This window comes from Sardina pilchardus, chromosome 1, assembly GCF_963854185.1.
Source record: "Sardina pilchardus chromosome 1, fSarPil1.1, whole genome shotgun sequence".
In the NCBI taxonomy this organism is placed as follows: Eukaryota; Metazoa; Chordata; class Actinopteri; order Clupeiformes; family Clupeidae; genus Sardina; species Sardina pilchardus.
In genome coordinates this window covers 15,407,069-15,427,982 of record NC_084994.1, presented here as the reverse complement: position 1 = coordinate 15,427,982, position 20,914 = coordinate 15,407,069, and the positions used below count along the sequence as shown (strand labels likewise).

General features: G+C 40.3%; 1 protein-coding gene across 4 annotated transcripts in view; it reads right to left on the bottom strand.

Moving 5' to 3' along the window:
- Window positions 1-20,914, bottom strand: part of LOC134082629 (NACHT, LRR and PYD domains-containing protein 3-like) — a 123,695-nt gene that overhangs the window by 28,746 nt on the left and 74,035 nt on the right. For 3 of the 4 annotated variants that reach the window (XM_062538486.1, XM_062538494.1, XM_062538507.1), the window contains 3 exons: window positions 11,386-11,499; window positions 10,069-10,182; window positions 9,829-9,921 (listed from right to left, as the gene is read on the bottom strand). In XM_062538486.1, the coding sequence (XP_062394470.1) occupies window positions 9,829-9,921; window positions 10,069-10,182; window positions 11,386-11,499 (321 nt within the window). The remainder of the gene's footprint in view (window positions 1-9,828; window positions 9,922-10,068; window positions 10,183-11,385; window positions 11,500-20,914) is intronic. The other variant, XM_062538499.1, reaches the window with a different exon arrangement.

The following is a 20,914-nucleotide window of genomic DNA, read 5'->3' as shown; positions in this document are numbered from 1 at the left end:
AAGTGCTCCTCGCATCCACTCAGCAACTTGTATTCATTAGACTCAAAGCATATAGCCAAACTGACACATAAGACACTGACACTGAGACTAATGGACATCCAGTGCAGTCACCTGCTGGGGAACTAGAGTAATTGCACGTGTGTACTGAGAGTTGCTTGCTGTGGAGAGCTGCACACTGCTTGAAACACTTTCATACTGTAGACTTGCTGTGTTTGGAATGAACTTGTCACCATTGATATTAGCCTACCCCTCAGGCAAGCTCTGCCTGCCTCAGTTGAATGTCTGTCTTTTGTGTTCAATAAATGTTTTGTTTAAGGAATTCATGTCTCGTTATGCTTATAGAACCTGTGCAGCTCTGTTCCAATAAAGGTCTCCATCTCCTATAGATTCCCTGAGGCGCTAGGTCCCAGGGTGGCGTAGTCAGGCTACAGACATGGGGTGTTTAGGCGCTTGCCCTGACCACCCTGTTACACATGCAGCACCAGCTTTATGGCTCATTACACACAGACCTGGTGAGCCAGTATACAGTATACACAGTTGCTATGCAGGTTCATGTTGATTCCTATGGCTGCTGCTTAATTAACAATATGGTATGTTACTAGACTAGATGGTGGTTGCTATGCTAGTTAAAGTGGCTGTTATGCTGGCTGCTAGGATAACACATTATCCAGACACATGACAGGGTCCACATCCAAATATTAAGTAGTGGACAACTGGACACTGATAGCAGAGATCCAACAATGTATTGCTGACAAAATGAACAAAGTGCTCCTCGCATCCACTCAGCAACATGTATCAGACTCAGACTCAGACTCAAAGCACATAGCCAAACTGATGATTCATGGGTAGCCTACAATGTGTTATTTAAAAACGAATATGAAGTGATTTTCTTTTGAACATTATGTTAACTATGACAAATCTTATGTTTTGGAAGAGCAAAAAATGCTTCAGACGAAATATTTTTGCAGACCCCCTGCAGTACCTACGCGGACCCCCGGTTGAAGACCTGCATTAGACTCAAAGCACATAGCCAAACTGACACATAAGAGACTATATTGGACATCCAGTGCAGTTCTGTCTAGGAAGCATGGCCAGTGTGCATCACCACCACGGGCTACTGGATATCCTCACATCCAAATCAGCAGCAGTGCTGCTCTGCAGTCTCCATGACTACCTGATAAGCAATCATGTTCTCCCCCACAGGAGACTCACAGGCAGCACACAATGGACATGTAATGCAAAACATCCAGCTTTATGGCTCACTGCACACAGACCTGGTGAGCCAGTGTTGTGTCCACAGATATCCCACTGTACAGCGGGGGTGCTGTGTATGAGGGCAGGACAGCCAAAGGTGAGAGGACAAGCATGCAGAATGAATGAATGAAATCCACCACGTCAATTATGCGTTTCTGACTTTGTTTCTCACGGTAAGCCTCACAAGCTCTCACTAGATTCAGTAAGTGGGTATCTATGCAGAAGAATCAGTCAACAACTGTTATTGAACAGAAACAGAAACACGTTTGCAACGCATTTTATGGTGTTGTACATTTAACAATAGTTCACAGATGTTGTCCCTCATCAACAGATGTCAGGTAAGTCTTTGAGGGTTCAGGGTTTAACATTTCAGCCTGGTGAAAACTAGAGAAGATAGCCAGCCATGTGTTTGCCCAGTACACGAGAAAACCTCTCTGCCACACTCCAGCACTAGTGAGTGCTCCGGCCATAGTACCGTGACCACCAAGCTCACTTGTGTGTTACAGATACACAGCCTGTGCCTCCATTACTGTCTAGCAGCCAGGAGATCTAAAACACCTCTTTTTTCAGTGTGCCAACTTTGACATGAAAACTAGAGATACATGCACGGCTGTAACGATTAGGCAGTGACGTTAATTATGAACATTTATTTACATGGAATGTTATTCTTGAAGCATCAAAACAATGTGCTTTGTTAGTCCACATAAATGTTCAATAACATCCCAGCAAGCAAGCCCACGCGGGCCCCTTTTGGGCTCACTTTGGGCTGCCACAGGGGGCCCATGAGGGCTTGCTCATCGGCAAAGCGCTGGCCCCGCAGAGCTGGCCCCGCAGGGGCAGCCCTCACTTAGCCCTAATAGCCCTAACTAGGCCCGCACAGGCCCCTAATGGGCTGCCCTCATCTAGCCCTAAGCCCTCTCTAGGCCCACACTCAAAAGCGTGGGCCCTGTAATGGCCACGCATGGGCAGCCCACATTACTATGCACCCTAATAAAGTTCCCTTGGCCTTTGCAATTAAAATAACCCCACATCCTTACATACCCTTCACCATCCCTAGAGATTGGCATGGTGTTTTTTCAGTTAGTCTATTAGCTGGTTTCATGCTCATTGAGCTCAATGCAAATCAAACCAGGTAGTAGGCTAATTGAAAAAAAAAAAAAAAAAAACACCATACCAACACCATACCAATCTTTAGGTGAAGTGAAGGGTATGTGATGATGTGGGGCTGCCTGCCTCATGAGAATTTAACACATGGTTGATTCCGTGTCAAATCAGGACACTTTCGGATCTCATTGTCACAGATTGCATTTTGCATTTTGTCCATGCTCAGGGTGGGAAATGAAAAAGAAACATTTGCATAAGACAAGTCAAATTGGTGTTTTTAAAAAGAAGAGGTAATGCAGAAAAAGAAAGAAACAAATATTTAAAAAATCTTTGTATATTCCCACAAAGTGTTAGGGTGCTCTGAATATGAGATCCAACATTATTTTTTTATCAAACTTGTGAGGTCTGCTGTTCAGTCCCTGATGGAATTTCTTTCTTCTTTTTCTGAGAGTGTTTCTACTGATCTCAAAAAGGGGGGGAAATCAACAGCCTATGTTGAGTAAAAATATGTCTTCTGTAAGTCTAAACAGAGCCCAGCCAAGAACTCCAATAAAATGTTGATCAACTTTGAGGGACTGCTATGACCATCCAGGATGATCCAGACCACTCGTGGTGATTTTACTGCATACTATTCCAATTTATGCACCAGCCTGCAAAATTTGAGCCTCCTACAAATTCTAGTTCTTGAGCAATGAGCTTATGAACTTTGATAAACTAAAGAGGCAGAGCAAAATTGACACCCCCCTTCCCCCGTAAAGCTGTCTCTAACTTGGAAAGTATTGATCTTAGCACAAAAACATTTTACAGAGTGTCTCCTGGGTAACATAGGTACAAATGGTAATTGTTTTCAGATTTTTTTTAGACGCAAGTGCGTGCGCTCTGGTTGATTTGACGTGGAATGACCCTCTTGTGTTTTGACTTATTGAATCTCCTTTACTGTAAGTCACACACAAATGGTTCTTATGTTCTTTGAAAGCACTTTTCCAGCTCTATATTTTCCATAAATGACATACAAAACCCAAAATGAAAGGTAGCTGAGTTATCAGAGATTATAATATTAAGAAATGAATAGCAAAAAAATCCATATTTTATCATTCTTAATTTTTTCCCTAAAGCTAGCCTGGAATGTCATTGACATCTCCAGAAAATTTGGTCTGTGATTTTTGAGGCATTGGGAAAAAAAGAAAAAGAAACCAACCACTGCAAAATACAATTCATTTTAAAGGGATATTCCGCCATTTTTGGAAATACGCTCATTTTCCACCTTCCCTCGAGCAAAACAATCGATATTTACCTTGTTCCCGTTCATCCAGCCATTCTGTGAGTCTGGCGATACAACTTTTAGCTTCAGCCTAGCATAGATCATTGAATCGGATTAGACCATTAGCTTCTCGCCTGCTAGCTTCATGTTTAAAAGTGACAAAGATTTCTGGTAATTTTCCCATTTAAAATGTGTCTCCTCTCAAGTTAGAAAGTGCAATAAGACCATCTGAAAATGAAACCTGGCGTTTTTCTAGGCTGATTTGACATGGAACTACACTCTCATCTGGCGTAATAATCAAGGCAACTTGCAAACGTACCATAGGCGCAGTAATATCGTACGCAGCACCTGAAAATAGTCCCCATAGACAACAAGCAGTAGTAGTGCCAGTAGTCTGCAAGTTGCCTTGATTATTACGCCAGATGAAAGTGTAGTTCCATGTCAAATCAGCCTAGAAAAACGGCAGGTTTCATTTTCAGTTGGTCTTACTGCACTTTTTAACTTGAGAGGAGACACGTTTTAAATGGGAAAATTACCAGAAATCTTAGTCACTTTTAAACATGAAGCTAGCAGGCGAGAAGCTAATGGTCTAATCCGATTCAATGATCTATGCTAGGCTGAAGCTAAAAGTTGTATCGCCAGACTCACAGAATGGCTGGATGAACGGGAACAAGGTAAATATCGATTGTTTTGCTCGAGGGGAGGTGGAAAATGAGCGTATTTCCAAAAATGGCGGAATATCCCTTTAATAGGACACCTTCAATTAAGTACTTTATTATAGTAGAGATCATGCACGCTTTTTCATGAATGATAATGAAAATAAATACTAGAGTCACAAGTAATAGACCTCCACTCTAGGTTACGCTGAAGGTAGAGGAACAAAAGCTAAAATCTCATGTTATACTTCATCAGTGCCTGTGATGTATCAAAGCATTGTGACTGTATGTGATGATAACTGGTGGCTAGCATGTGTAGAAGAATCGCTGTATGAAAGGTAGACGTGTTTTGGTCCCAGGTTGTCTGAAGCCGAGTTCAGAGGCGAGTTTTGGGAGGCGTTGCCTAGCCATGACTTTACGCGCCTGACCGCCCACCGATTTCAATTTGTGGAGCCACGTTACGGCTATGTCTTTTGAGCATGTTATAATAAAAGTTGACTACACAATACTACATGCTAAACAGTGCATTATACAGTCTCTGCTCTGTTTCTAAGGACGTTGCAAGAATCCATCTATTAAATGTCGTTAAATAATTAAATTGCCTTCCAATAGTTTGAAGCGGAGCTTGCCACCGAGTAGTTTCAGTTTCTGTTGCGCAAAGGCACACACACATGCATTCAAGGAACGCTCACCTAGTTGTGTGGCTCTATGTTTAATCACATCGAATTAGCAAGTAGGCTATTTCCTCCTGATGGCAGAAACGTTTGTTTTCGTTGCTACAGCAACCTGTCAGATCAGTTAGTAATGTGGCCCAGTCTGAACAGAGCCATATACGATTTGGACACTTGCTATAAACAGTGTGGACAGTCAGCCCTTAAAAATGAGATATGAGAAGGAATCCGATTTGAATCAGATTAATTTGCAGTCTGAACGCAGCCTTGGCCTCTTCAGCCATTAATTTGCGAATAAAGTTCATGGTCATGCTTTTGTACTGTATGTGGATACATTGAACATTGGAAGCCGCCGACGAACGTGTGCGAAGAGTAGGCCTATACCAATACGCTCACGAAATGGAGGTAGTCAGAAGGCTGAGAAGTTTGCGGATCTCTCTTCCCCAGTTGGCCATCTTCCAAAATCCAAAATGAAAAGAAAGGTAGCTTTGAACTTGTGGTTAAAGCTGTCCTTGTCTCTTGTGTTATTCTGACCCGCTGTTTCTTGTCTTTTAACCTCCTGCCTTGGCAAATACGTCATCAGTCACACACCCATAGACATACAGTATATACGTAAGCCTATGCACACACCCCTAATCGCGGTGTTGACCAGTTCCTTTCACACTGAGCCCGCCTCGGCAATAAGACTACCCCTCGAGACGGGTTCATTGCCGGGATGGGCTGACTCCCCTCCCTGTGTCGGTCCGTGTGAAAGGAACAGCCTTAAAGGGATAGTTCGGGTTTTAAGACACGAAGTTATATGGGTTCCCTGTCAGCAACGTTGTGCATCAGCACTGACTTACCCCCCGACAGCGTCCTGTGAGCCGAGATCCAGCCGGTTTTTGATCGTTTTTTATGCTGAAGAAAGTAAAGTGTTTTTCTTCTCAAAACCATATGCGTTCAAAAGAGTGATAGACTATATTTGCACCACAAAAACGTTGTCCAGGAAAAATTCAAACCTCGTTATCACTGTGCGCTACTGACAGCTGGACAACGTTTTTGTGGTGCAAATATATCACTCTTTTGAACGCATATGGTTTTGAGAAGAAAAACACTTTACTTTCGTGACCCCAGCAACTTGCCGGACTACTTTCTTCAGCATCAAAAACGATCAAAAACCGGCTGGATCTCGGCTCACAGGACGCTGTCGGGGGGTAAGTCAGTGCTGATGCACAACGTTGCTGACAGGGAACCCATATAACTTCACGTCTTAAAACCCAAACTATCCCTTTAACGTTAAACTTGGGTAATATTAGCATTATATTTGTCAGTGTGAAAGGAGCTTATGTCTAGCACTACAGAGTTAAAATTGAACTTTCTACTACACCCTCACGGACCATCTCCATCATACACCTTCCCATACTGTCCGGATAAACTTGTCATGGATCATCAGGACATGCTTTTAGTAGTGGAACCTGTGACTGCAACATGAACTACATTCATTGTCAACCAAGGACACAATTGCTGCATCACAGGCACTGATGAAGAATCAAATGAGATTGTAGCTTTTGTTCCTCTTCCTGCAGAGTAACCTAAAGTGGAGGTGTATTATTTGTGACTCCAGTGTTGATTTTCATTATTATTGAGTGGCCAAGGAGTAGCCTGGCCTCGCCTGTCTACGTACAGTACTCCCGCTCAAGTTCTTTTTCCCTACAGTACTCCGTCTGGAATATTGTGATCCACCCTTGTTTAGTCCGGCAAGAGCACCTTTGTCCAACCAGCGAACAGAGGGCGTTCCTGAGAGTGATTACATTTCAGTTTCAAGCCTAACATTATCATTGTGTCCCCCTTGGTTAACATACAGTACGTCATTACTAAACGTTAGTGATTGAACTCCAATGATTTCAAACTTCAGACAAACGTCCACAAACCAGGAAATACACATTTGCCAATGAACCTACTGTAGGACAGACTCTCTGCGAAGTCAGAGAGTTATGGTTTCCAGGCTAGCCAAGGAGCCTATTTAGGTGCATTTTTGTATTTTGTGTTACAGGTGAAGGACTTGTTTCATTCATTCTCACTGACAACATTATGAAAGAGTGCATGGTCTCTACTATGATAAAGTACTTAATTGAAGGTGCCAAAAGTGTGAACTGAAGAGGAAAACAGTCCTATTAAAATGAATTCTATTTTGCAGTGGCTGGTTTCTTTATTTTGTTTATCCATTTTAAGCATACAATAATGTTTTATGGCTGAAAGAATCAATGCAAGTTCAGAATAACTGAAACTTGATTAACTGAATTAGTCACACCTGTGTTTGCAATACAGTTTCATGTTAAACTGGCCCATTAGTGACTTGAATATGTGATGCCACCTTATAGGTCACAATATCTGCAATGCCTCAAAAGCCACAGACCAAATTTTCTGGAGATGTCAATGACCTGACAGGCATTTACATTTTTAGAAAAAAAATGAAGAATTTTAAATATAGTTTTTTTGCTATTCAATTTGTAGTATTATAATCTCTGATGACTCAGCTACCTTTTATTTTGGGTATTGAATGCCATTTATGTAAAATGTGGAGCTGAAAAAGAGCTGCCAAAGAACGTAAGAACCATTTAGAGGGCAGCCCATTAGGGGCCTGTGCGGGCCTAGTTAGGGCTATTAGGGCTAAGTGAGGGCTGCCCCTGCGGGGCCAGCGCTTTGCCGATGAGCAAGCCCTCATGGGCCCCCTGTGGCAGCCCAAAGTGAGCCCAAAAGGGGCCCGCGTGGGCTTGCTTGCTGGGATGAATGAACATTTTAGTGAAATAAACAATACAACGTTTGAGTTCAGAATCCGTTAAGAATAGGAGCAGCACACAGAGGAAGGAATAATAATCGTTAACTAATAAAAAATACAATCAACAGATGAATCCATTACCAAAATAATTATGCGTATGTGCACTCACTCACTCACTCACTCACTCAGTCACTCACTCACTCACTAACCCCCTCACTTACTCACTCGCTCGCTCGCTCACTCACTCACTCACTCACTCAGTCTCTCACTCCCTCGTTCACTTGCTCACTCGCTCACTCGCTCACTCACTCACCCCCTCACTCACTCACTAGCCGTTTACTGACTGCACAGATAGCCGGCGATGCACGGGCTTTTAGCCGGCTAGTCCCGATTGTACTCACTGATAGCCGGCTAATCGACGGGGTGATTTACGCTGCCAATTGTCCTCCCCTGGGGGTACACATATCGCCGGGGCGACTGCAGTGAGGACGCGAGGCGGATATGCGGCGGCTTTGCTGAGACATGGGCGGAGCTGTCAACAACGAGAGTTGTGCGCACACACTGCTGAAAGATTTAAAATCAGCAAACAGCTGACTGTATGCTGAGCACAGCTGTCAGATCATCATCATACTGTTCACATATTAACACTGCTCCTTGGTCTATCTACACTGTTCTTTCAAATGTCAATGGCAATTAAATCGCCAAACATCTCAGCATTTATTTATTAATTTGGTAACATATGGGAAAAACATAGCCTATCCTGCTTTATCTACAGCCAGGATAAATTAGCTAGACCTTGGCTAGCTTGCTCAAATAACCATTGACAACGTATTTCGTTAAAGCATGTAGGCTAGGCCTATATCATACCCACCCTAAGGTTTAAGAAACATAACAACGTTGTCCAATTTTAGTTTAATGCATTTTTCTGAATTGGAGAGGTCTCCTTATGAGGGTAGGCGATCTGCATTTTAAATGGCTAATCGCTAATCGCGATTAGCATCGTTGGTTTAAACTTTGCAGAGCTGTTTTGTTGTTATCACAAAAATACTGGTTAACTGCTGTTAGGAAGACAGTTGGAATCTGGCAGACGTGAGGCAGTGAAAGGTATAATGCATAGTCCAAGCGGAATGAGTGGAGAGTTGATATTGTGACGAGGCAAGAATTACTCTGTTAGGAAATGTTTATTACCAGATGAATATGAGGAATGACATTACATGGAAGTGGCCTGTTTAAGATCCCCGTGGCTATATCCCACAACATGGTGGCATCCCCTTATCCCACAACACATCATCTGACTAGTCTAGTACACCTATAATGCGTAACCGTCAACTAACAGGCTGCTTAACCAGAAGCCGTAGGATACATTTCCCCCTTGCATGAACGTAACACAAGCATATCCGAGCCACGCTACAATATTGTGTCACATCAAGCTAGCAAGTCTAGCTAGCCACAAACAACAGTGCATACCAGACTGTATAGAACAGGTGCATACTGCATAGGCTACTAATGGCACTTTTTTACGGTCAGTGAATAGCACCGAGTGAAAATCAATGTTTGCTTTATATCTAGTGACAGTGGTGATGTCGTCATTTTGGATAAGTAGAGTAAACTTAGTCAGAAGATCTAGAAATATCAAACGGAGGAGCAGAGAACTTGACAGAGAGCTGCACGCTGTTTTGAGAATGACAGTAGTGTCACGAGACTTCGACGCCTATGTTGTTGTACGTCACTGTTCAACTTCACACCCAGTTCTTACATGTTTACGCCTACACCGAGGCGGCTTTGGAATATCGCGCCTCTTGTCCTCACTGACCTAGCCGGGGAATGGCCGGTTAAACCTAGCCGCGGATGAGCCGGCGTTCAGTCAGTTAACGGCTACTCACTCAGTCTCTCACTCCCTCGTTCACTTGCTCACTCGCTCACTCACTCACTCACTCGCCCCTCGCCCGCTCACTCACTCAATCACTCACTCTGTCACTCTCTCACTCTCTCACTCACTCACTCACTCACTCACCCCCTCGCTCACTCGCTCACTCACTCTCTCCCTCACACACTCACATATTTACTGAAATAAATGTTAATTGTTTTTCCCTACTGTACACACTCACTCACTCACTCACTCACTTGGATTCAGAGTGTGGTGGCTCACTGCTGAAGTCTGGACGTTTAGGCAGGGACTTATCACTCTTCACAGACACACAGCTGGGAGTCTCTGATCTGGAAACACAAAGACACAATAAATGAACACAACATTTAGATTCAGTTACACTGCTTTTTAAAGACTGCTATAGTAAAGACACACACACACACACACACACACACACACACACACACACACACACACACACACACACACTCACTCACTTGGATTCAGAGTGTGGTGGTTCACTGCTGAAGTCTGGACGTTTAGGCAGGGACTTATCACTCTTCACTGACACACAGCTGGGCACCGGAGATGGAGGTCTGTGTGGATCTGATCTGGTAACACAAAGACACAATCAATCAACAAAACATTTCGATTACAGTTTTTCTCAAATGCTAAAACACATTTCACAAACGTTTCCTCCATGTTCCCCAATGTCTAAACACAATACCCTTTTCTAAAGCTACATAAGCACAACCACACCTTCTCACTTCAAAACTCAAACTTTCACACCAAAAGAGCAGCTCAAAGATTTCAAAAATGTAAACACTATACACATCATTACACACTACAGCAAAACAATTGAAAACACAATGGTTCTTTGTTTCATAACTGCCAATGCATAGAGTAACGAATCTTCTTAGATCTCTGCAGAGGATTAGGCATTTGGGATTAGGTTATTTTCCAAAAAATATAAAATATATCCACCATTTTACTAATGAATTTTCATAAATATATTTTTTAAATTTTGTTTTTCAAGTAATCTCAGTGAAACTGTATTGGGTTATGTTTAGTTACAGTAATTTATCTTTACTCAATAAAAACGAAATAACTGCATTTTTATTACCTGAAACACACAATTACTGTAAATACAGTAACATGATTTGTTACAGTACAGTAATGTCTTTAAAATGGATTTATAGAGTTTTGGAAAAGAGCTCTTCATTTAGAGTTGTGGGTTTCATACGAAGAGTACAAAAATTATCCAAGTACACTACTGTAACACAACTCAATACAAAAACTATTGCACACAACAGTACTCTTGAAAACGAGATCAGGGTGTGAAATTCTTTTATTTTCTTTGTTCACACCACACACACACACACACCACAGTCACTGTGCGCATTAGCAACACGTGTCTTCATTTTTGAGTCGTTGTGTGTAATGAATGACGCCAGGTGTGTTCCTTGTGTTCAGTCATTGCTGACTGTGGCAAGCATTTTGCATCACATGAGCTTTCATTTGAGAATGTGTTTTCCAAGCTGTGTTTTAGCAAGGAAAAATGTACTTAGATTTATGAGAACGGAGGATTGTGATTTGAGAATTGTGTCTTCATGTGAAATGTGTTTATGGTATTGAAAAATTGTGGCTAGATTCAGTAAATGTGTTTAGACAACTGGTCATTTTGTTTAGAGGATTGGCTTTTGTGTTTTAGCATTTGAGAAAAACTGTAATTTACACTGCTTTTTAAAGACTGCTATAATAAAGGCACACACACACACACACACACCCACACGCACATACACTCACTCACTCACTTGGGTTCAGAGTGTGGTGGGTCACTGCTGAAGTCTGGACGTTTAGGGAGGGACATATCACTCTTCATGGACACACAGCTGGGCACTGGAGATGGAGGTCTGTGTGTCTCTGATCTGGTAACACAACGACACAATAAATCAACACACCCTTTAGATTCAGCTACACTGCTATTCATAGACTGCTAATAGGCACGCACACACACACTCACACAAAAGCAATAAACAGAACTCACACACACACACACACACACACACACACACACACACACACACACACACACACACACACACACACACACACACACACACACACACACACACACTCACTTGGATTCAGAGTTTAGAGTTTCACCTTTAGATTCAGCTACACTGCTATTCATTGACTGCTATAGGCACGCACACACACACTCACACAAAAGCAAAGATACAGAACAGTATGTATGAGAACTAGAAATGCAATTCCAAGGAATTACCAGTGCATGAAAATGCAAAAATAGATAGATAATGTAGATATGGTTACTAAGGTGTAGCTAGGGTAAACATGGTGGTTGCATAGTTTACAGAGAGTTGATAGTGTGAAGGTAGACAGTTTAAAGATGAAACGTTCCAGTTCTAACTTAACTAATGATTTCTATTCATGTTAAAATGTTGATTAGCTAACTTAGCTAATGACTTCTAGCAGTTACGCTAAAAATGCTTATTATGCTAGCAATGCTTACTTTACTAACAATGCTAACCAGGTTGATTAGCTAACTTAACCGATGATTTCTAGCAGTAATGCTAAAAATGCTAACTATGCTAAATTTGCTAACTATACTAACCAGGTTGATTAGCTAACTTAGTTGATGATTTTTTACAGTTATGCTAAAAATGTTAACTATGCTAACAATGCTAACTATGGTAACTATGCTAACCATGCTAACAAGCTAACTTGCTAGTGAGGACTTTTATTTTGAAACATTTGTTGCTAGGGTATCCATGGTGGCCACTATCAGGAAACAAGAAGTTACTGCAGTATAATCATGTTGGTTGCTATGGAAACGGTCATAAACGCTTAATTTTAATGGTTGCTATGTTGGTTGCTAGGTACATGGAGGTTTCATGTAGTTGACTGGAGGCATAGTGGATGATAACTGACAGTTGGAATGGTTGAACAGATCAATAGTTGAGTAGTTTCAGTGGTTAAATGATTTAATAGTGTATTATTGCAGTGAGGACTTTTATTTTGAAACAGTTGTGGACAGAGGAAACAGTTAACAGGATATGTAGTCTTCAGAGAGATTGTATGCTTATAGCCAGAGAACTGACAGTTGATACAGGTGTAATCAATTTAACTGGCTAGTCTTAAAGGTAGGGTATGGAATGAGCTTTTTTGGCCATTTTTGCAAAATCACTTGAAATCCTATTCCTAACCCACTTATAGCCACTAAGTTGGAAGCACTGAAATGGAAATTAAACACGTCAATCATCTGCGGAACGGGCAGGGCTCGAAAAACTCCAGCCAATAGAATTCCTCACCCCATACCATCATTTCACAGCTCGTTCGTCAATCTAACGTCTTACTCCTCTTCCTACTCCCCCTCCCCACCGCGCGCGACCCTTTCGAAAGCTGGTGACCGCGAGACAGTGCTGAAACGAAACCAACTGCCTGCTGCTGCACGTCCATGTTCCCCTATTGTTGTATGTGTCACTTCATTTCTATACAAACTAACTAAGGCAGCGGATACCTACGGAAACTCAATCACCCACGCAATAAATAAGCTATGTAGCAAAAATTACATTTTACCATGACACGAAGAGTGCTGTAAACATGAAATCGAAACTTAACAGCTTGGAGCTACGGTGGAATAGGCGAACCAACGGGGCAGCACTAAACTCGGATATTTCAGGAGATAATCGCCCTGGTAAGAACAAACCAGATTCTGTTCAAATATACACACCTATGGCTACTGATCCATATGTACTACAACCCTTTGGAGGTGAATAAAGAATGCAATTGGGGAAGTTGATGTGAGTGATTGTATGGAGACTAGAGCTCATAGTGCTGTAGACGCCAGGATGGCATTTCATTTAGCCTGGCTCGCTCTCGCGCTGCGCATTTGAATTGTCGCTCGTGCATGGAGGGCGGGACTTGAGTTTGTATATGTTCAAACTCTGCCGTCCGTTTTGCTAATTCCGTACCCAACCTTTAAGAGAACCAGAGTGTATATGCTTGAAGCCTGAGACAGAGTAAATAATTTAAAAGTTGAATGTAGTCTAATTAATGTTGATAGACAGAGAGTTTAATGGATGTTGATAGACAGTTTAATGGGTGGATGAGTGAATGGTCTGAAGAAGATGAATGGATAGAAAGTTGGATGGAATGTGCCTTATATTCTTGTAGAATGGAGAGACACAGCTCTCTACTGAGAGTAGTGGATACAGATACAGGGGTAATCAATTTAACTGGCTAGTCTTAAGAGAGACAGAGTGTAGAGATACCTGAGCCTGAGACAGAGTAGATTGTTTAAAAGTTGAATGTAGATCGTCTAATTACAGTGCATGAAAATGCACTGTACTGTTATTCCAAGTCTTCTTATTACAGTGCATGAAAATGCACTGTACTGTTCTTCCTCGGTCTTCTTCTTCTTATTACAGTGCATGAAAATGCACTGTACTGTTCTTCCTATTCTTCTTATTATTACAGTGCATGAAAATGCACTGTACTGTTCTTCCTATTCTTCTTATTATTACAGTGCATGAAAATGCACTGTACTGTTATTCCAAGTCTTCTTATTATTACAGTGCATGAAAATGCACTGTACTGTTCTTCCTCGGTCTTCTTCTTATTATTACAGTGCATGAAAATGCACTGTACTGTTCTTCCTTTTCTTCTTATTACAGTGCATGAAAATGCACTGTACTGTTCTTCCTCGGTCTTCTTCTTCTTCTTCTTCTTCTTATTACAGTGCATGAAAATGCACTGTACTGTTCTTCCTCGGTCTTCTTCTTCTTCTTCTTCTTATTAGAGTGCATGAAAATGCACTCTACTGTTATCCGATATCTTCTTATTACAGTGCATGAAAATGCACTGTACTGTTCTTCCTCGGTCTTCTTCTTATTACAGTGCATGAAAATGCACTGTACTGTTCTTCCTATTCTTCTTATTATTACAGTGCATGAAAATGCACTGTACTGTTCTTCCTAGGCTTCTTCTTCTTATTATTCTTCTTCTAACGCACGCAAATCAGCTAGAACCGTTTAACGTAGAAACTTCATTCAAACTGCGTTAAGCAGGTCTTACTTACGACATGTGTGCTATGACTTTTCAACTTTGTAACTTTTATACTTTTTAAACTATTAGTTAAAAACTATTACAATTTCCCCCATAGACTTAACATTGCTCATTATGACATCACGGCAGCAATTAGAATCTTACGCCAGGTGGCCGGCCACCTGGGCACCAACTGTCAGTTTCTCTGGCTTTAAGCATACAGTCTCTCTGAAGACTACATATCCTGTTCACTGTTTCCTCTGTCCACAACTGTTTCAAAATAAAAGTCCTCAGTGCAATAATACACCATTAAATCATTTAACCATTGAAACTACTCAACTATTTAACTGTTCAACCATTCCAACTGTCAGTTATCATCAACTATGCCTCCAGTCAACTACATGAAACCTCCATGTACCTAGCAACCAACATAGCAACCATTAAAATTAAGTGTTTATGACCGTTTCCATAGCAACCAACATGATTATACTGCAGTAACTTCTTGTTTCCTGATAGTGGCCACCATGGATACCCTAGTAACAAATGTTTCAAAATAAAAGTCCTCACTAGCAAGTTATCTAGTTAGCATGGTTAGCATTGTTAGCATAGCTAGCATTTTTAGCATAACTGCAAAAAATCATCAACTAAGTTAGCTAATCAACCTGGTTAGCATTGTTAGCAAATCTAGCATTGTTAGCATAGTTAGCATTTTTAGCATTACTGTTAGAAATCATCGGTTAAGTTAGCTAATCAACCTGGTTAGCATTGTTAATAAAGTTAGCATTGCTAGCATAATTAACATTTTCAGCACAACTGCTAGAAATCATTAGCTAAGTTAGCTAATCAACATTTTAACATGAATAGAAATCATGAGTTAAGTTAGAACTGGAATGTTTCAACTTTAAACTGTCTACCTTCACACTATCAACTCTCTGTAAACTATGCAACCACCATGTTTACCCTAGCTACACCTTAGTAACCATATCTACATTATCTATCTTTTTTGCATTTTCATGCACTGGTAATTCCTTGGAATTGCATTTCTAGTTATTATTAAACTTCTTCTTCTAACGCTCGCAATTCAGCTTCAACCGTTTAACGTAGAAACTTCATTCAAACTTTGTTGCGTAGGTCTTGCTTATGCCATATGTGCTTTATATTTTTCAACTTTGTAACTTTTATACTTTTTAAACTATTAGTTAAAAACTATCACCATTTCCCCCATAGACTTAACATTGCTCATTATGACATCACGGCAGCAATTAGAATGTTACCCCAGCTGGTCAGCCACCTGGGCACCAACTGTCAGTTTCTCTCAGGCTCCTCTCTGAAGACTACATATTCTGTTCCCCTGTATCCTCTGCGCACAACAGTATCAAAATAAGTCCTCCTAATTCCATCCAACTTTATATCCATTCATCTTCTTCAAACCATTCACTCATCCACCCATTCTAAACAGTCTGCCTATCAACAACATCAATTAGACGCTCTACATTGAACTTTTAAACAATCTACTCTGTCTCAGGCTGGCTCTCTTAAGACTAGCCAGTTAAATTGATTACACCTGTATCTGTATCCACTACTCTCAGTAGAGAGCTGTGTCTCTCCATTCTACAAGAATATAAGGCACATTCCATCCAACTTTCTATCCATTCATCTTCTTCAGACCATTCACTCATCCACCCATTAAACTGTCTATCAACATCTATTAAACAATCTGCCTATCAACATCCATTAAACTCTCTGTCTATCAACATTAATTAGACTATCTACATTCAACTTTTAAATGATTTACTCTGTCTCAGGCTTTAAGCACACTCTCTCTTAAGACTAGCCAGTTAAATTGATTACACCTGTATCAACTACTCTCAGAGAGCTGTATCAGTGTCTCTCTTAACAAGAATATAAGGCACATTCCATCCAACCTTCTATCCATTCATCTTCTTCAGACCATTCACTCATCCACCCATTAAACTGTCAATCAATATCTATTAAACAATCTGCCTATCAACATCCATTAAACATTCTATCTATCAACATTAATTAGACTATCTACATACAACTTTTAAAGTATTTACTGTGGGTCCCTCTCAAGCAGCGTTTATATGTCCTCCCTCGATCCTCGATCCTCAATGATCTACATAAAGAAAGATAGAAGAAGGGCTAGACTATCCCATTGTTGCCGCTCCATCATTCTTTATGTAGATCAGTGAGGAGCGAGAGAGGACGCGTAAACGCTATGAGAAGCACCTTCTGTCTCAGGCTTTAAGCATACAATCTCATTAAGACTACAGATCCTGTTTCACTACTTCCTCTGTCCACAACTGTTTCAAAATAAAGGTCCTCACTGCAATAATACACTATTAAATCATTTAACCATTGAAACTACTCAACTATTGAACTGTTCAACCATTCCAACTGTCAGTTATCATCCACTATGCCTCCAGTCAACTACATGAAACCTCCATGTACCTAGCAACCAACATAGCAACCATTAAAAAGTGTTTATGACCGTTTCCATAGCAACCAACATGATTATACTGCAGTAACTTCTTGTTTCCTGATAGTGGCCACCATGGATACCCTAGCAACAAATGTTTCAAAATAAAAGTCCTCACTAGCAAGTTAGCTAGTTACCATGGTTAGCATAGTTAGCATTGTTAGCATAGTTAGCATTTTTAGCATAACTGCAAAAAATCATCAACTAAGTTAGCTAATTAACCTGGTTAGCATTGTTAGCAAATTTAGCATTGTTAGCATAGTTAGCATTTTTAGCATTACTGCTAGAAATCATCGGTTAAGTTAGCTAATCAACCTGGTTAGCATTGTTAGCATTGCTAGCATAGTAAGCATTTTTAGCGTAACTGCTAGAAATCATTAGCTAAGTTAGCTAATCAACATTTTAACATGAATAGAAATCAATAGTTAAGTTAGAACTGGAACGTTTCATCTTTAAACTGTCTACCTTCACACCAAAGATTCTAGAACAGAGCAAGATGGATCAGTTGCGTCAAAAGAATGAAGTACGGTACAGGACGCCATTTCGGTAAGCTCAGCAACATTTCTGACAGAGTTCCAATCATATAAACCCACTTCAACAGCTGTTTTTGCCGTTGCCAGCTGTTTTTTGTTTTGTTTTGTTACTCGGTAATGATCTGGCCGTGTGAAAGGCACGATTTATTACTTTTCGGCTTACCAAAATGGCGCCCATGGAGCGTTAAAATGTACTTAAAAAAATCCAACGTATTCTCCGGCCAGTGATCCATCTTGCTCTGTTCTAGAATCTTTGCTTCACACTATCAACTCTCTGTAAACTATGCCACCACCATGTTTACCCTAGCTACACCTTAGTAACCATATCTACATTATCTATCTATTTTTGCATTTTCATGCACTGGTAATTCCTTGGAATTGCATTTCTAGTTCTTCTTCTAACGCACGCAATTCAGCTTCAACCGCTTAACGTAGAAACTCCATTCAAATTTTGTCACGTTGGTCTTACTTACGCGATGTGGGCTTTGTATTTTTCAACTTTGTAACTTTTATACTTTTTAAACTATTAGTTAAAAACTATTACAATTTCCCCCATAGACTTAACATTGCTCATTATGACATCACGGCAGCAATTAGAATCTTAGGCCAGGTGGCCGGCCACCTGGGCACCAACTGTCAGTTTCTCTGGCTTTAAGCATACAGTCTCTCTGAAGACTACACATATCCTGTTAAACTGTTTCCTCTGTCCACAACTGTTTCAAAATAAAAGTCATCAATGCAATAATACACTATTAAATCATTTAACCATTGAAACTACTCAACTATTGAACTGTTCAACCATTCCAACTGTCAGTTATCATCCACTATGCCTCCAGTCAACTACATGAAACCTCCATGTACCTAGCAACCAACATAGCAACCATTAAAATTAAGTGTTTATGACCGTTTCCATAGCAACCAACATGATTAAACTGCAGTAACTTCTTGTCTCTTGATAGTGGCCACCATGGATACCCTAGCAACAAATGTTTCAAAATAAAAGTCCTCACTAGCAAGTTAGCTAGTTAGCATTGTTAGCATAGGTAGCATTTTTAGAATTACTGCAAAAAATCATCAACTAAGTTAGCTAATCAACCTGGTTAGCATTATTAGCCAATTTAGCATTGTTAGCATAGTTAGCATTTTTAGCATTACTGCTAGAAATCATCAGTTAAGTTAGCTAATCAACCTGGTTAGCATTGTTAATAAAGTTAGCATTGCTAGCATAATTAGCATTTTTAGCGTAACTGCTAGAAATCATTACCTAAGTTAGCTAATCAACATTTTAACATGAATAGAAATCATTAGTTAAGTTAGAGCTGGAATGTTTCATCTTTAAACTGTCTACCTTCACACTATCAACTCTCTGTAAACTATGCAACCACCATGTTTACCCTAGCTACACCTTTGTAACCATATCTACATTATCTATCTATTTTTGCATTTTCATGCACTGGTAATTCCTTGGAATTGCATTTCTAGTTCTTCTTCTAACGCACGCAATTCAGCTTCAACCGCTTAACGTAGAAACTCCATTCAAATTTTGACGCGTAGGTCTTACTTACGCGATGTGGGCTTTGTATTTTTCAACTTTGTAACTTTTATACTTTTTAAACTATTAGTTAAAAACTATTACAATTTCCCCCATAGACTTAACATGGCTCATTATGACATCACGGCAGCAATTAGAATGTTACCCCAGCTGGTCAGCCACCTGGGCACCAACTGTCAGTTTCTCTCAGGCTTTACAATCTCTCTGAAGACTACATATTCTGTTCCCCTGTATCCTCTGCGCACAACAGTATCAAAATAAGTCCTCCTAATTCCATCCAACTTTATATCCATTCATCTTCTTCAAACCATTCACTCATCCACCCATTCTAAACAGTCTGCTTATCAACATCAATTAGACGCTCTACATTCAACTTTTAAACAATCTACTCTGTCTCAGGCTGGCTCTCTTAAGACTAGCCAGTTAAATTGATTACACCTGTATCTGTATCCACTACTCTCAGTAGAGAGCTGTGTCTCTCCATTCTACAAGAATATAAGGCACATTCCATCCAACATTCTATCCATTCATCTTCTTCAGACCATTCACTCATCCACCCATTAAACTGTCTATCAACATCCATTAAACAATCTGTCTATCAACATCCATTAAACTCTCTGTCTATCAACATCCATTAAACTCTCTGTCTATCAACATTAATTAGACTATCTACATTCAACTTTTAAATAATTTACTCTGTCTCAGGCTTTAAGAGTACACTGGCTCTCTTAAGACTAGCCAGTTAAATTGATTACACCTGTGTCAACTACTCTCAGAGAGCTGTATCAGTGTCTCTCTTAACAAGAATATAAGGCACATTCCATCCAACCTTCTATCCATTCATCTTCTTCAGACCATTCACTCATCCACCATTAAACTGTCAATCAATATCTATTAAACAATCTGCCTATCAATATCCATTAAACATTCTGTCTATCAACATTAATTACACTATCTACATACAACTTTTAAAGTATTTACTGTGGGTCCCTCTCAAGCAGCGTTTATATGTCCTCCCTCGCTCCTCGATCCTCAATGATCTACATAAAGAAAGATAGAAGAAGGGCTAGACTATCCCATTGTTGCCGCTCCATCATTCTTTATGTAGATCAGTGAGGAGCGAGAGAGGACGCGTAAACGCTATATATGAGAGGCACCTTCTGTCTCAGGCTTTAAGCATACAATCTCATTAAGACTACAGATCCTGTTTCACTACTTCCTCTGTCCACAACTGTTTCAAAATAAAGGTCCTCACTGCAATAATACACTATTAAATCATTTAACCACTGAAACTACTCAACTATTGAACTGTTCAACCATTCTAACTGTCAGTTATCATCCACTATGCCTCCGGTCAACTACATGAAACCTCCATGTACCTAGCAACCAACATAGCAACTATTAAAATTAAGTGTTTATGACCGTTTCCATGGCAACCAACATGATTATACTGCAGTAACTTCTTGTTTCCTGATAGTAGCCACCATGGATACCCTAGCAACAAATGTTTCAAAATAAAAGTCCTCACTAGCAAGTTAGCATAGTTAGCATTTTTAGCATAACTGCAAGAAATCATCAACTAAGTTAGCTAATCAACCTGGTTAGCATTGTTAGCAAATTTAGCATTGTTAGTATAGTTAGCATTTTTAGCATTACTGCTAGAAATCATCGGTTAAGTTAGCTAATCAACC